At 44.7% G+C, this 15,697-nt stretch overlaps 2 protein-coding genes across 2 annotated transcripts; one reads left to right on the top strand and one right to left on the bottom strand.

Moving 5' to 3' along the window:
• Positions 1–17: 17 nt before the first annotated feature.
• On the bottom strand, positions 18–8,952 carry xrcc6 (X-ray repair complementing defective repair in Chinese hamster cells 6). The gene is made up of 13 exons (XM_061231714.1): positions 8,817–8,952; positions 7,862–7,962; positions 6,517–6,629; positions 6,190–6,331; positions 5,700–5,951; positions 4,461–4,647; positions 3,849–4,032; positions 3,552–3,720; positions 2,533–2,694; positions 2,136–2,265; positions 1,529–1,629; positions 930–1,046; positions 18–418 (listed from the first exon to the last, which is right to left on the bottom strand). The coding sequence occupies exons 2-13, from the start codon at positions 7,932–7,934 to the stop codon at positions 219–221; spliced, it is 1,830 nt and encodes a 609-aa protein (XP_061087698.1). The 5' UTR covers positions 7,935–7,962; positions 8,817–8,952; the 3' UTR covers positions 18–218.
• Positions 8,953–9,824: 872 nt separating this feature from the next.
• LOC133121879 (desumoylating isopeptidase 1-like) lies at positions 9,825–13,988 on the top strand. Its single transcript, XM_061231403.1, has 6 exons — positions 9,825–10,340; positions 10,991–11,012; positions 11,177–11,246; positions 11,522–11,631; positions 11,920–12,042; positions 12,273–13,988. The coding sequence occupies exons 1-6, from the start codon at positions 10,250–10,252 to the stop codon at positions 12,361–12,363; spliced, it is 507 nt and encodes a 168-aa protein (XP_061087387.1). The 5' UTR covers positions 9,825–10,249; the 3' UTR covers positions 12,364–13,988.
• Positions 13,989–15,697: the final 1,709 nt, after the last annotated feature.

Here is a 15,697-nt window from a genome sequence, read left to right on the forward strand (position 1 = left end):
AATAATCACTCGACAAATTAATGTTTATTTCAATTTATATGTATTCATGTATCAAAAGTCACATCCTTAAAACCCATTACAACACAAGTATTCTGTGACATGTTTCAAGGGGAAAAACTATACCACAGATGTGTGGCTTCTGCCATAAAACATAGATACAAATACCAACTGCCTTCTCATCCCTTAAAACAAAGACCTATTCTTCCCCTCCCTCCTGCTCAGTGAGAAAACTGTTTTGTCAGGGCGTCGATCAGCTCCTGCTTCTTGGTGCCTGTGGTAGGCACGCCAAACTGCTTACAGGCGTCCTTCAACACCGGCACCGTTAGCTTTGCCAGGGTGCCCTTCTGCACATGGGCCCGAAGCTCTGCCTCTGGCAGCTCCACCTTCGGTTTCTTCTCCGCTGCGCCTCCACCATCCGCTGAGCACCAAGAAACACAGCATCAGGGCACAGGTATTACTGTGGTTCTACAGCATCAGGGCACAGGCATTACTGTGGTTCTACAGCATCAGGGCACAGGTATTACTGTGGTTCTACAGCATCAGGGCACAGGCATTACTGTGGTTCTACAGCATCAGGGCACAGGCATTACTGTGGTTCTACAGCATCAGGGCACAGGTATTACTGTGGTTCTACAGCATCAGGGCACAGGCATTACTGTGGTTCTACAGCATCAGGGCACAGGTATTACTGTGGTTCTACAGCATCAGGGCACAGGCATTACTGTGGTTCTACAGCATCAGGGCACAGGCATTACTGTGGTTCTACAGCATCAGGGCACAAGTATTACTGTGGCATCAGTTGTACAAGTGCTGCCCTGGTTCTGTGGTTGCTAAGGCAACCTCTGCCACCACAGACTAGATTGCAGTCCCTCCCCTCGTCTCCACAGGCTGAATTCACCCTCCCCGGCCCTGCTGTGTGGCACTCTCACCAGGCTTGCGTTTGACTGCGGTCTTCCCCTCTGGGTTGTAGTCAGCAGGATAGACCAGGTCCTTGAACTCCTGCAGCAGAGGGCCCAGTCGCTTCTCCATTTCCCCAGTTTTGGGCTCTGAGGAACGAGGCAGGAATCGGTAACGGTGTAAATCGGGAATGCTTTCAACAGACAATGGCATAAAAAGCTTTGTTGAACAGTTGGTGGTGGTTTACTGACGCATGGCAGAGTAGGAGGCCACCTCAAAGTCAGCACAATGTGGAAATACTCAATCGATTGCAGTTGTGTGAAACTTAATATTAAACCAAATTTCAGATTATTATTATAGGGAGAAAAAGAAAATCTATTCAGTATTTCAGCACAAATTAATTTCAGAAATGTACACTGAAAGCCTAAAGCCAAGGATTCCCAACTAAACAAAAGAATCACTGTTTTTTTTGTTGTTTTTTTTAGCGAGAGGGGTGACATCATCCTCTGACACACATCACATGCTCCTTCATGCCTCTGAACTCAACACAGACAACTAAGTGTGAAAAAAAGAAGCTCTTGCCACAGCTCTGGCATTGTTCGTGTGAGAGCTACAGACTGCTAAAACCCACTGGTAAAATCCTCGATGGGTTCAGGCTCCAGCAGGTCTAGGGCCAGGGCTTCCAGGTTCCTGTAGTGCTGCTGCAGGGCCGGGTTCTCAAACGCTTCACTCCTGAAACGTGCACACACGCACACGCACACACACTGCATTAGAGGGGTCTTAGTAAGTACAGTGCATACAGTAATTGTTGACACAAACCTAAGCTTAAACAGCCTCTTGCCCAGCACACAACAGAAATACACAACAGGTGTAGCTCACTATTGTGTGCACTGTAACTGACATCACTTCTGCCTACAGCTGGCTCCAACTCGGTATATAAAACATCCTTGGACCATTTAAACTGACCTGTACTGAGCCACGTGAAGCTACATGTGGAAGGACGACAAAAGACATCTGCATGGACAGGAATATGGTACTGAAAACATATTTTGAAGTGGAACGCAAATGACGGTTGTTAATATTTGGCCACAATTTTGTTATGGCTGTCAGTCTGTTCCCATATCTGCTGCGATACTGTATACTTATGTTCAAAAGAGAAAAAAAAAAAAAACTTGAAACTGACAATGCTGACCAGGACTGCGTCAGGTTTACAGTTTCCATGGTGATGCGTTAGGTACCTGTATTTGAACCGAAGCTTATGGACGATCTCCTTCATCTTGTCCACCTGACTGCGGGAGGCAGTGGGGAACTGCGGTGTGTCCAGGGTACGGATGTCATCCGCGAAAGGCAGGAAGATCGCGTGGAACCCTGAGACAAAAGGCACGTGTATCCAGTAGGTTCGTACAGTTTGTGCCCTACTGCGTTTCATGCCGAGATTAACGTGCGGAGAGCATTGTACTTAACATTTACCATTCCGTTACACAGGTAAATAATATTAGCAGCACTAGAATAGTAGTCCAGCTGTGATGTAATGCATGAAGTGTAACGGCCAATAGCAAAGTGAAAGTGCTTTTCTGTACACATGATCACTCGTGTGTACTTTGCCCGGGGCTGTGATGGCCCAGTGCGGAATACCTGGCGGCATTATCTGTATTTGGTTAGAGTCCAGCTCCTCTTTCTGGGGCACCAGGGCGACAAAGCGGGGTGGTGTGTTCCGGCGGGCGGTGTACTTGCAGACCGCGAAGACGCCCCTCTCACTGCATCTGCGCAGCAAAGCCGCGATCACACAGGAGCTACCTGAGAGACGGGGGGGGGGGGGGGGGGATAGGAGTTAGCGCTATGGTAACTCTAACACAGGCACTACCGAAGAGAGACGGGGGGCGGGGGGATAGAAGGGTTAGCACTATGCTTACTCTCACACAGGAGCTACCTGAGAGAGACAGGGTGGGGGGATAGGAGTTAGCGCTATGGTAAGTCTAACACAGGCACTACCGAAGAGAGACGGGGGGCGGGGGATAGAGGGGTTAGCACTATGCTAACTCTTAAACAGGAGCTACCTGAGAGACACGGGCAGTGAGCACTACGCTAACTCTCACACAGGAGCTACCTGAGAGAGAGAGGGGGAGGGATAGACAGGGGAGTTAGCCCCATGCACTTTAGTTAGCACTATGCTAACTCCCACACAGGAGTCAGAGAAAACAGTGAGGGAGAGAAATGGGGAGTTAGCGCCACGCTAACCATCACATTGGAGCGCAAGAAAGATGGGTAACATAAGATTTCCTGAGATGGGGGAAGAGAGGAGGTGTTAGCACTATGCTAACTCTTAGACAGGAGCTACCTGAGAGACACAGGCAGTGAGCACTACGCTAACTCTCACACAGGAGCTACCTGAGAGACACGGGGAGGGATAGACAGGGGAGCTAGCACTATGCCAACTCCCACACAGGAGTTGTCAGACAAAACAGTGAGGGAGAGAAATTGGGAGTTAATTGCCACGCTAACCATCACAGTGGAGCGCAAGAAAAATGGGTGACATAAGATTTCCTGAGATGGCGGAAGAGAGGAGGAGTTAGCACTATGCTAGCTCTCACAGAGGATCTGCCTGGGAGAGACAGAGGTGAGGGAGAGACGGGGAGTTTGGGTTTGGGACACACCCGTGATCTGCTCCTCCTCGGGGTAGATGAAGAGGGCGGACCGGATGTGGTGGTGCAGTTTGAGCCGCTCCATGGGCTTGAACCCGATCAGGACCAAACCCGGATCGTCAAACTTCTTCAGCTCGTCCACCTCCTCCTTCTCCAACACAATCTGCCTCTTCCCGTACACCTGCGTGCGGACGGACACACGCAGCGCAGAGTGGAGGATTTCCATGTGTACAGGTGGAAGAAAGGGTGTACACAAAGGGAAAATAGTGATAGTACTGTATCTATAATAGGTATACTGTCTGTATGTACCTGTGATCTCTTGGTGTCGCTGGGCAGCAGCAGGTTGCCCGTGTTGTTGTCGTAGAGCCGGGTCTTGGTGCGGACAGGCTCATTGGTGTCCCTGTGCAGCCGCACTGCTGGGGGCTTGGTGGCTGTCCTGGCAAGGATGTAAACACCCACCGCCACCTTCGATGCTCCCAGCGTCAGGTTCAGCCTGAGAGAGACCGAGTGAGTGAGGGACTACAAACTACTACTGACTAGGAATTTTATCTTTTATTCAGAGGCTCAGTTTACTATTGACACCCTTTTTTTATTTTTTATTTTTTAAAGATATTTTTTAGGCCTTTTTCAGCTTTGTTGGACAGTATATAGAGACAGGAAGAATGGGGGCGAGAGAGAGGGAAAGACATGCGACAAATTGTCAGACGGTCGGATTCGAACCGTTGACGTCGCGGCTCACAATGAGCATGCGGTCAGTGCTCTGCAGGCTGCGCCACCGAGACACCCATTGACACCCTTCTTCATGAGTTATCCCATTCAGTACATCAGGTGCAGTGATAAAAGCTCAGTGAATGAACAGACAGACATTCAGTCTACCTAAAGCACAACCTCTTGCCACAGACAGACTGAATATCACTCCACCTGCTCTGCGCTCTCTTCTTCAGGTCTTTGGCCCTGACTCTCTTCTGCAGGTCCTCCAGTTTCCCACAAGGCTCCACCTGCAGCCCCAACTCGTTGTCGTCCTCAGGGGGGCTCATGATGTCACAGAAAAAGAGGGAGACATCAAACCCCTCCGCCTTCTTCAGGTGGATCAGGTCTATGACCACACCTGACAGAGAGAGAGAGAGAAATTAGGCCCATCAGTTGCAAACATTGAGCTGAAGTAACAACACTACCTGCCCTCTTCCACTACATCTCATCTATTTTGATAGGTTCACACTTCTGTGGAAAATCTGTAGGCATTTTTAAACTTCGTATTGCATGTGGGGAGCTCCATGCCACCTCCTCCAAGAAATGTAACCAATCAAATGTAATTTATGATACTCTACTCTCCTGTGATTGGCTAAGTGTGTGATCCATGACTTGCAGTTTACAGAGAACTGTGGGCTCATTTTAATCCCTAATTTTTCTCCTCTTCCTTTCCTTTTCTTGACCCTACCTCCACCCATCGGGAGAGGCTAGGAAAAGATGAAAGAAAAAGAGGTAAAGACAGGGAAATAAAATCAAGAAAAACGTGAATTAGGCAAATGGAATGTCCTTGCCCCTGCAAATGTCAGTTCGATGCTACATCAGTTACAGACTTGTTCCCTCACAAGAATGGAAAGTTTGGGAGTTCTTAACTTCTACTTCTAGTTCCTAAAAGGAACATTTAAAGGAGAGGAGAGGAGGAGAAAATAAGTGATTGGAATGAGCGCTGTGTTTTCACCAACACAACAGCCCACTGCAATTATTTCCCCTCATGGGTACTTCCTGTAGAGGTATCGAAGCAGGAAAGGTTTTTTCCAAGTAATAGCGTACATCCCCTTATCAGCAGCACTAACTTCAGTTCAGTAAATCCAGTTAACTCTCTCGACCTCATACCTTTTCAACCAATCAAAATGACTGCCTTACTATTTTGAGCAAATTAACAAATTTTCTCAAGCAAGGCCAAAACCCCTTGGGATTTGGACGGAGCCACTTCATACTGGGTTTGGGACTGAAAGAGGGAGGAAACCAAGCCAGGGCCAGATCAGAGGATCCCTGGTACATGCTCATATCCTCAGACGGGCATCCACAGAGGCATTTTGGGCTAAGGTAAAGGGCATAGCCTATGACCCTCTATGACCCTCTATGACCCTCTATGACCCTCTATGACCCTCTGACGTTGCCAGCCAAACCCACCGGTCTCTCTCAGGTCGGCAGCCTTGGTGCGCGCCAGCTTGTCGAGGTCGGCTTCGCCCCCGTGTGGGGAGTCGCGGCAGGTGAAGATCATGAGGCGCTTGTGGGACAGCCGCAGTTTGATGTCGCTGTAGAGGTTGGAGCAGCACCACAGGGCCTGTCCCAGAGACGTGTCCCCGCTGCCCAGCGTTTCGGCCGCCTGCTTCGCCCCCTTCTCCCCCCGGAGGCCATCCACCTCCTGTACCCGCTTGGCCCCTGAGGAGAGGAGAGGAGAGGAGAGGAGAGGAGAGGAGAGGAGAGGAGAGGAGAGGAGAGGAGAGGAGAGGAGAGGAGAGGAGAGGAGAGGAGAGGAGAGGAGAGGAGAGGGAGGCAGGGAAGAGGCACCAGTTTATATTAATGAAAGAAGGAAAACCCTGGAAACCAGACTGATACTGTTACATGTGAGAGGCGCATGCATGGTGTTAAACATAAGAGATTCAAGCAGGCTGCTGACCGGGGGAGTCCAGGTCATGGAAGACGTAGACGTGTTTGAAGGAGTCCTTGGGGTTCTTGCTGTGCTCTGTCCCATAGAAGACCAGCGCCACCAGGTCCCGGTCACTGCTGATGATCTTACTGGTGTACACACTGCGCACGCACTGCACGACAGGGGAAAAAAACCAGCCGGACCACATCTTACCACAAGCTCTGATGAAGACTTATTCTGAGACTAACATTACAACATGGCTCATAATGAATGATTTTGCACTGATAAAGGAGCGTACATTCAGAGGAAGGGAAAAGGCGAGAGAGGTGGGAACAATGTGAGAGATTTGAGTCCCACCTCCATGGTCATATCGAAATTAGTGGGCTCGCCATCCTCCCCCTTTATGAACATCTCTTTGGAGGCATCGACCAGGAAAACCAGGCTATCACGCCCACTGTACTTGTAGTCCGCTGAAATGACACCAGAACAACAAAAATGCATGGCCCTGTAGCATACTGTGCATGCGCCATATTACCTCACAGAATGTGGGAAGCAATACATTTGGAAAACACATTCCAAAATATTCCTCAAGATATTTTCCTTGGTTAGTATCTTACAACAGGGGAGAACTAGGGTTATGTACAAATGTCGATTGATTAGCAGTAACATATTTGGGAGACTTATTTAACACGTGATCACTTGAAAGATGAAGCATTTGCCAGTTATTACTTAACTGAGAAAAGATGACAATATCAAAGGCTGCACTAACACTTTTTGTTTATCTTGTCCATGTAACTGTTTTTATGTTGGACCAAAAAAAGGTTTAGCAACTGAGAACATAAATATGCAATCGGGAGGGGTAATCTTGACTATACTGTCTCGAAAGTGGAAGGAATAGTAGTAATCCAAAATAATATTTGAGTGAGCACATTTAACATGTATAATATTTGAATACTGACCTTTTTTCCTGGGCTTAATAAAGAAACTGAAAAACACCCTAACTGAATACAATTTAAATTATGTCTTTGAATTTGGTAAGTCTCGTCAATCATAGTTGTACTAGTTGTGTCTTGCACTACAAACATGGAAATTAAATTTTCCTGCCAACATATGCATTTCAGCGTGCACCAAACAGATGTGGATTATGTGGGCTATTGTTGACCAATTGATGTTATCATTTCTCAAGTTAGGATACATGTATACCTAAGCTGATACCAGAAGCTATACCCTGATGAACATCGTTTTTCTGTTATGCATCCCTGCTGAAAAACAAAAAACAGATCTGGCTAGTTCAGACCAGCTCCCAGCTCGATATAGTTTAGCTGGTTGACCAGTTCAGACCAGCTGGAGTTATGTTCTCAATCAGCTCGTAGCTGGTAATTGCATCGCTGTATATTACACCAGGGTAAGAGACCGCTGTCCAAAACTTGCTAAGCCACAGCCTCTTGCTTCAGTGAAACAACCTAACCTGTAACAACCTTTATTGTCCTGTTCACCTTTGAACTTAAAACATGCTTCATGACTGTTTGGCTTCCCTTTGTGCAGCACTGATCACTTTGCAGCTTCTACTTGGCTACTTACGGTGTATTACAGTCTATTGGCCAACTACTAGCTCAGATACTAGCACTAGTTGGTTGATTAGTTCATACCTATCAGCTCAATTTTCATTGCTGGATTTTACACTATTTGGGTGACTATTTACCTTTAGCTTCTTCTCCGTCCTCCTCTGCCTCCTCGTCATCTTCAGTCCGATAGTATTTGTTCCATTCTGCCATTATGGACAGCTACCTTGGCCAGTCTGACCTTAAAAGAAATCATGACAAATACCCACATATTTATTCCTATATTTTACTAGGAGCCTCCTAGATTAATTGATTAATTGTGTTTGCGCATTTCCACAGTAATGGTCAACGTTTGTCCTTTTTTGTACACGGTAAACGTTCCCCCCCCCCCATTACCCATGTAATGTATAATGGCTGTTCCCTTTAATTCTTACATGCTCCTGGCGAGCTGGTTGGTACCTTGCTTGGCAGCCAATCGCCGTTGGTGTGTGTGTGTGTATGAATGGGCAAATGAGAACCATCAACCGTACAGCTAAGTATACAGTATTGCGATCTGAGAGGACATAATGGTCGATTGCTTACATTTGGGCTGCTAGCTACGCTGCAAATAATGCAGTGTAATGTTTCTGTGCTTAAATGCTAATTAAAAAGCGTAGGTGGATCAGGTCTATGAAAGCGTAGGCCTTTTCATTTTCAAGCGTAATGCAAAAAAAGCTGGCTAGCTTCAAAAGTGCACGTTCTTCAGCTTGATACTTCCGTATCAGTTTTATAATAATAAAAGCTTGATATGGCCAGAATAGTTTAATGAAGACAAACCAATAACAGTAGGAGGGTGCATAAACATAGTACGATATAATTGACAGATCATGCTAACCAATGACATAATGAAACATCTGTAGGTGGGCCAATCAGCAAACAAAAGTCTGGAGTGGCTAGCTGCAATCCTGTGTCTAAAAGTTAGCTAGCTAACTAGCCACCCATTACCAACATCGTTCAAATTCTCCCTGAGTATGTTTTGAAACTTTATGGAATAGAAATTACAAATGAAATATACCTCAGATACAGCAGTGTTACAATAAATGCTCTTGTGCTTACCTAACTCGTTCAAAGAGCAAAACCCTGCACTCAAGCTCCCTTGTCCCTTGGCTGTAGAACATGCATAGGCAAGTCCCGCGCGCGCAGAAGGAGCGCTCCTCTTGCGCGCACCATCCTAAGCTTCCCTGATTGGTTCATAGAACGTATGTGCACGGATTGGCTGCCCAAATTATATATTGCCGAGCCCCGCCCACTTAGTTGCAGAAGGTCTTGATTCAGGTTTCTGTAACACGCTGATGCTCATATCATAAATCCACTTATTTTCCCTTTATTCTTAATTGCACTTTGTTTAATTACATGTTGTAAAATGTCTTTTGTAAGTTACTATATGTTCCTTATGTATGTCTTCCATTTTCCCCCTTACACACGCACACGTTCCCTACTTGCTGGATGCCTGGATCCAAACCCCATTAACCTGCATTATACAACTAAAGATAAATGATCCCTTACTGTCATTTCTCCCATAGATACAGTACTACACATCTGATGACGAGGGCTGCCACATTTTCTCAGACAAACTGATTAAAATGACAATGTCATGTCAGTGGAATTGACTGAGTGCCCATGTGTTTCCTTAGTTTTTTGAGGCCACTCGATATTCTGTGAAATCACGGTTTTAGTTATTTGGACAAATGACATGATATTGCTTTGGGAGTTTGAAATTACCTTACCAACTTTGATGAAAAATGAAAATATCCCCACAATATTATTATCATTGATCAAAACCACAAAAGCATACACTGGTATACTCTATTCTCCAAATTATCAACTTAATCACCTTGAATTTATGTTAACTCATCCAACGCACCTAACGTAACGTTAGTGTACAGCATAGATAGCATAGATTTTGCTGGACAGCTGCAATTATAAAATTAGCTAGTCTAATCAAATGTTAGTTTTATTTTTAATGGGTAATCTGTCGTTATAGAAAACAAAAATGTTTTAAGACATATTATTTAAGAAATATCACACAGATTGGGTAACTTTAACCTGGGTTTCAGCCACGGTTCTGTGGTTTTACCTGGCTATCAAATGTATTCATAACATGTTTTTACTTCCTGGATTGTACAGTGCGTTAGGTAGCTTGCTGGATTTACATCGATGACACAGCAACATAGTTAGACTAGCGAAGTTGTTAGCCAGGAATTACAGTTGCTGGTGTAGCTGAGTAGCTAGCTGGCTAGCCAGTTGTAACCCACCTGCACTGTTTACAGTACGGTAGCTAGCTAGCTTTACTGATAAATTCAGCGAGCAAGGTATTTTCTTATTCATTCGTCAAAACATCAGTAGGTTAGCTAGCCACTGTGGCTATTGGTAGTTAACAGGTCTGCGAAGATAGTGAAGGTTACCAAATATATACTTTTAAATAAAAGCAAAAACAAAGCACAAGTAGAAAGGTAGCTAGCCAACTATAGCTGTCGATCTCTACGACCATGGACCAACACAACACAACGAATACTGTCAAACTGTACATTTATGACATGTCCAGAGGAATGGCTCGTCAACTCAGTCCCATCATGTTAGGTAAGTAACGGCTAGATGATAAAACGCCCGACGGTTTAAAAGTTGGGAAAGAACGAGGATGCAGCGACGACTGTAGGCCTCTGGGCATACAAAGGTACCACAGCTCTAAATAAGCGGATTTGTATCTATAGCTAGCTATAATGTAGCTCGTTAGTTAGTCCAGTTATGTGCGATGTAACTTAACTTGATCGCAGCAGACTAGACTAGACTAGCTATAGCTAGCTAATACATTTCAAAATAACATTAACGTATTTACAATGCTAGGTTTGCTCGCTGTGTTATAGTTAGTTAGCTAGCTAGCTAGCTAGCTAGCTATGTTGAACATACTGAGTAAAATTGAAAGAGTTGTCATCACATTAAACTATGCTTCATCTTAGATAGCATGCTGTCTAAAATAATATAAATGTGTTCTTTTAACAGTAATTGTAGGTGTGCGGTGAACACATACATACACTAATAACATTGTTGATGCTAGGTGACAAGCTACATTATGCAGTTTCACTCAGACTGTGTTCGCAAGTGACACTCAGTAAATCACCCAGCCTTCGCCTTGATATTTCTTTGAAAGGGGAAGCAGCAACGTTACACGATTTAGCCTGCTTCACCAAACGTGATCTGATATTCCAAATGTTTTTTTTTTTTTTTTACAGGGAAACAACTGGATGGAATATGGTAGGTCAACAGATGTAGCTACTTTCTAGGTTCATACTGAAAAGCGCATTAACAGCTTAACTGCTGATATTACATGGTGCCGTTAACCAAGGAAATAAAAATTCTGTGTTTCAGAATATGGGTTCATTAAGGCTATGATTTAAATTATGTTCTGCTTCTTGTAGGCACACCTCCATTGTCATCTTTGGAGATGAGTTTTTCTATGGGGGAGAAGGAATAACTAGCTGCCCGCCGGTAAGAGGCCGCTGTTCAAAACCTGCTAAGACACAGTGTCATGCTTCAGTGAAACAACTAACCTGTAACAACCTTTATTGCCCTGTTCACCTTTATACTTAAAACATGCTTCATGACTTGATGTTTGGCTTCCCTTTGTGCAGCAGTGATCACTTTGCAGCTTCCACTTGGCTACTTAATTTTCATTAATTTAATTAGAAAAATATACCGTGAACATATGTATTATGTGAGGGAAAAACAAGCTTTTAGACTTGTGTTTGGGCTTTGTGTTCCAGGGCGGGACGGTGCTGGGTGTCCCCAACAACATTGTGGAGCTAGGAAACACAGAGGTGACAGAGGACATTTTCATGGAGTACCTTTCCTCACTTGGGGAGTCCACATACAGGTGAGCTTAAGTGTCAGTCATGTCTGTGGTGTTTCAGTTTGTGCATTTGTGTGTTGTGTTGTTGTCTTCTAGTGGTATAATCTCTAGCTACAATAGGCTAAATAAGTGCACTTCCTGGAGAGCAGTCAAGCAGTGGATTGACTTCCTGTTCAAGGATTCCAGTCAGACATCATTAAGCAGACAGCATTAAGGAAGTTGTTGATGTTATATTCACATCAAAGTCTCTGTAAATAGTTGGCTCCTCCATTCATTCCTTTTCTTTCTTTTTGTTGTTGTCTCCTTCTGAAGAGCGGACAATTATAGACTGTTTGAGCACAACTGCAACACCTTCAGTAACGAGGTGGCCCAGTTTCTGACGGGAGGGAAAATCCCCTCCTACATCACAGACCTGCCTGCCGAGGTGCTCTCCACGTGAGTCCGCTCTCCTCCTGAGTCCGCACTCAGTCCACTGTTCAGATATTACCAACCACAGTAGGAGCAGTGGAGTTGTCCCACAGTGCGACACTGAAAGCTTGTTGAATAGCATCAGTATTATTAACCCAGTAAGAGGAATGCTGAATCATTATATCATGGGTATTTTTGCCCACCCGGTTTCACTGTCCTAAGCTCTTGCCACTCTCCCCTGTTCTCTACACCCTCAGGCCCTTTGGTCAAGCACTGCGCCCTCTCCTGGACTCCATGAGTATCGCTCCGGGAGGCAACGTCATCAACGGGCACTACGGGCAGAGATAGATGCACCAGCCTGCCAGTGCAGACGCACGGAGTCACGTATTCAGCATGGACGTGGTCTGCAGCTCTCTCCCCTCTGTGAGCCCTGGCAGGTCTCTGATCCCAGCATGCCCTTCAGCTGCCGTCCTCCTGGGGCTCAGCCCGGCACCAAACCTCCCTTTCCCTGCTCCTCAAGAGTCCTACAAGCCATCAGCCTCAGCAGTGGTCTCTTGATCTAGTAATCTAGTGAATGTAAACTTTCCTCAACCAAGAGACCAAAATCTGCAGAATGGAGCTCCAGTAAATAGGGGCAGAGCTGCAGATCTCAATTCTTTTGAGCGAAGGGGGGGTAGGGGCTGTAATCTTTCCTTATTTATATCCATTCTGTTATGTTGTCTTCTTTCTCTATGTTCCATGTGTTCCTTAAAGGCTTTGGAAAAACCTGTAAGCTAGTGCAGTTGCCTGGGATAGAATTAAGGGCTGTAAATGATCCTGATGTTCTTAGTTGACAGTTAAAACCGCTCTCTCGTAGTGTTGTGATGTGCTTTGATGGAATGTAGTCTGTGCCAGTCTGGGAGTCGCGCGGTCTGACGCATAATCGGCCGTAGCATCGTCCAGGGAGGGAGGGCTTAATTCGGTAGAGTATTCCCCACCTCATTGCTCAATAGTGACTCTTCTGGGCGCTGGGTGTGTGCGATCTGCCTGCGACCTGGGGAAGGGACTGGGAGGCTGACTTCAGACATTCCTCGCCTCAGCAGCTGATTATCTTGGGTCTTTTTATGAACAAACGTGTTAAGGAACAGATTCTATGTTCATAACTTAGAGATGTGTAGAGCTTAGAAGGATCTGTACATAACTGCACTACTTTTCTAATGAACAGTACTCTGGTATACCCATTTATTTAAACATTTATATGACTTTAAAGAACAGTACCACTTATTTGAAGAACAATACTTACTGGCATGCCACTTTAAAATAACAAGTTTAAAGAACAGTTCTTATATACAACAGGAAATGGTATTCATTACAAATCATATTGTGGATGGTTCGATAGACTGCATGAATCTGCATATCTAGTGCACAGGGTGTTTTAAAGCCTGTTTCCGTTCTGTTCTATTTAGTACACTGAAAAGATCTGTACACTCAGCGGATTCAGTGCAAGAGTTCTTAGAGCAGCGGATTGACTGGACCAACATAGAAATACCTTTGTCAACTATCCATCCATCCATCCATCCATTATCTTAACCCACTTATCCTGAACAGGGTCGCAGGGGGGCTGGAGCCTATCCCAGCATACATTGGGCAAAAGGCAACTACTTTCTCTAAATTTTGATCTTTAATCAAATGCACCATCTACACTCTTACCTTTAATTCAGAAATCAAGTTGCCAAGTCTCTTTATTCTTTGTTCATAGAGTGTGAAATTAATTATTACTTGTGAAGTACTTGTATTATACATTATTATTTATTTGAGATTTAACATTAATAACATAACAAAGGTTTAGGTCATTGATTCTATTTGCTACTCCTGTGACTGTTAACTTGTGTTTTGTTATTTGACACAATATAAATTTTGTCTCTTTTTACTGAACTATGCTTGTGCTTGGTGAAAAGGAAAAAAAAAAAAAAAAACATACTGCCATTTGTGGACTGGAGTGTCTGTGATTTCTTTTTGCACCTTTGACCCCAAAGCAGGGCTACAGGGTGGCCTGTAGTGTAGCAGTTAAGGTAAATGGTGGTGGTTCGAATCCCAGTGTAGGCACAATAAGATCTGCACAGCCGTTGGGCCCTTGAGCAAAGCCCTTATCCCTGCATTGCTCCAGGGGAGAATCGTCTCCTGCTTAGTCTAATCAACGGTATGTCGCTCTGGATAAGAGCGTCTGCCAAATGCCAATAATGTAATGTAATGTAATGTAATGTAAAAAGCTTATTCTTAGAAAAGGTGTCTATCGAGTCAAGTTACCCCCCATTTTTGGAAAGCACGGTGAAGTCTTCAAATTCAATTCTTTTTTATTACATTTATAATGAATGAGTCTTTCAGTTGAGGCCATGGTCGTGCCCTTTAATGGTAATGGATACATACAATAGCTGGTACATGACCGATCCTCCTCTCATAAGGGCATAGGGGAAGACTACAGATGGCCACATGGTGGCACAAGAGTACCATATTTTGCTACCATGGCTAAAATCCCATTCAACCTCCAGGCATATCATAGATGAATGAGAATGATTTGTTTTGCCCCATTTGCAGTCGCATATGGGTGGAGTGTCTGGTGCCCTACAGACTCTTACCAAGCCTGTTTATCACTGTTTGTCAATTTATTTTTAGTTTATAACTTTTGGTTAACAACTTAAAAACACACACACACCAATTACCTGCTGTCAGCAAAGCAGTCAGTACAGGTCTGGTGTGTATGTGTGTGTGGGTGCGTGCTGGTGTGTGTGTGCGTGCTTTTGTGTGTTGAGTCCTCACTATTGTGGGTCAACCCACTGAGAGAACACAATGCAGGTCATCACATGTCCCACACATGGGAGTTATTTCTCTGTATGCATGGGGGCTGAGGGGGGTTGCAGGTTTTAAAAGCCTCGTTGTTGAGTGAACAGTGTGTCTCCAAGCTGCAGCTAAGTATAAATCCTGCGTTTACTCCTGCTCATGACGCAGGCAAGCACAATTCCTCCAGAAATAGCCAGCATTCACTAAGACTGAGTTGGGTGAAACATCACCAGGAAAGATCCTGAGCATAAGTCGAATGTCTAACTATGTTTTCTGATTAGTTGCTTTCATTTTCCCTGGGGCAATGCCTTTCGTAATTCAATGTCTGGTTGTGGAGTAATCTCTGGGTTTGGAGACGATAAACAAAATAAGGTAACACATTGCTGAAACAACAATGCAATTTCATTAATTTGTCATTAATGCAGTGGACAATCAACACACTGGTGAGTGAAGATCCATGTGGTCTAGTGAACTAAACAAGTAGTGTGATAGAAAATATATTTGTTCTACTCAGACTGTCACCCAAGTGCTCTTGGGTTTTTTGTACTGGAGTAAATATCCCGAGCAGTGTGAGGGGGAAAAACAGTGCTTTCTGGTATTGTACATTAAAAATGATCTCTGATAGAAATCCATTGATGCAGTCTAATATTTATGGAGCATTAATGAAGTGGAGTTGTAGCTCTGCCATGGGAGTGTTGTGCTCTCTTGTCAGGCTGTTTCTTCATTCTTCATAAGTGCCGCTCGCATGTTTTACCTCCTCTAAGGCCTGCATTCCCCTTGCTTTCCCTCATCATGTCTTTTTTCTTCCTCCTCATTCAGATTGAAATATTTCCTCTCCCCCTTTCTTTTTTAAATTAAAGACAGA

Source organism: Conger conger, chromosome 2, assembly GCF_963514075.1.
Source record: "Conger conger chromosome 2, fConCon1.1, whole genome shotgun sequence".
NCBI classification, from domain to species: domain Eukaryota; kingdom Metazoa; phylum Chordata; class Actinopteri; order Anguilliformes; family Congridae; genus Conger; species Conger conger.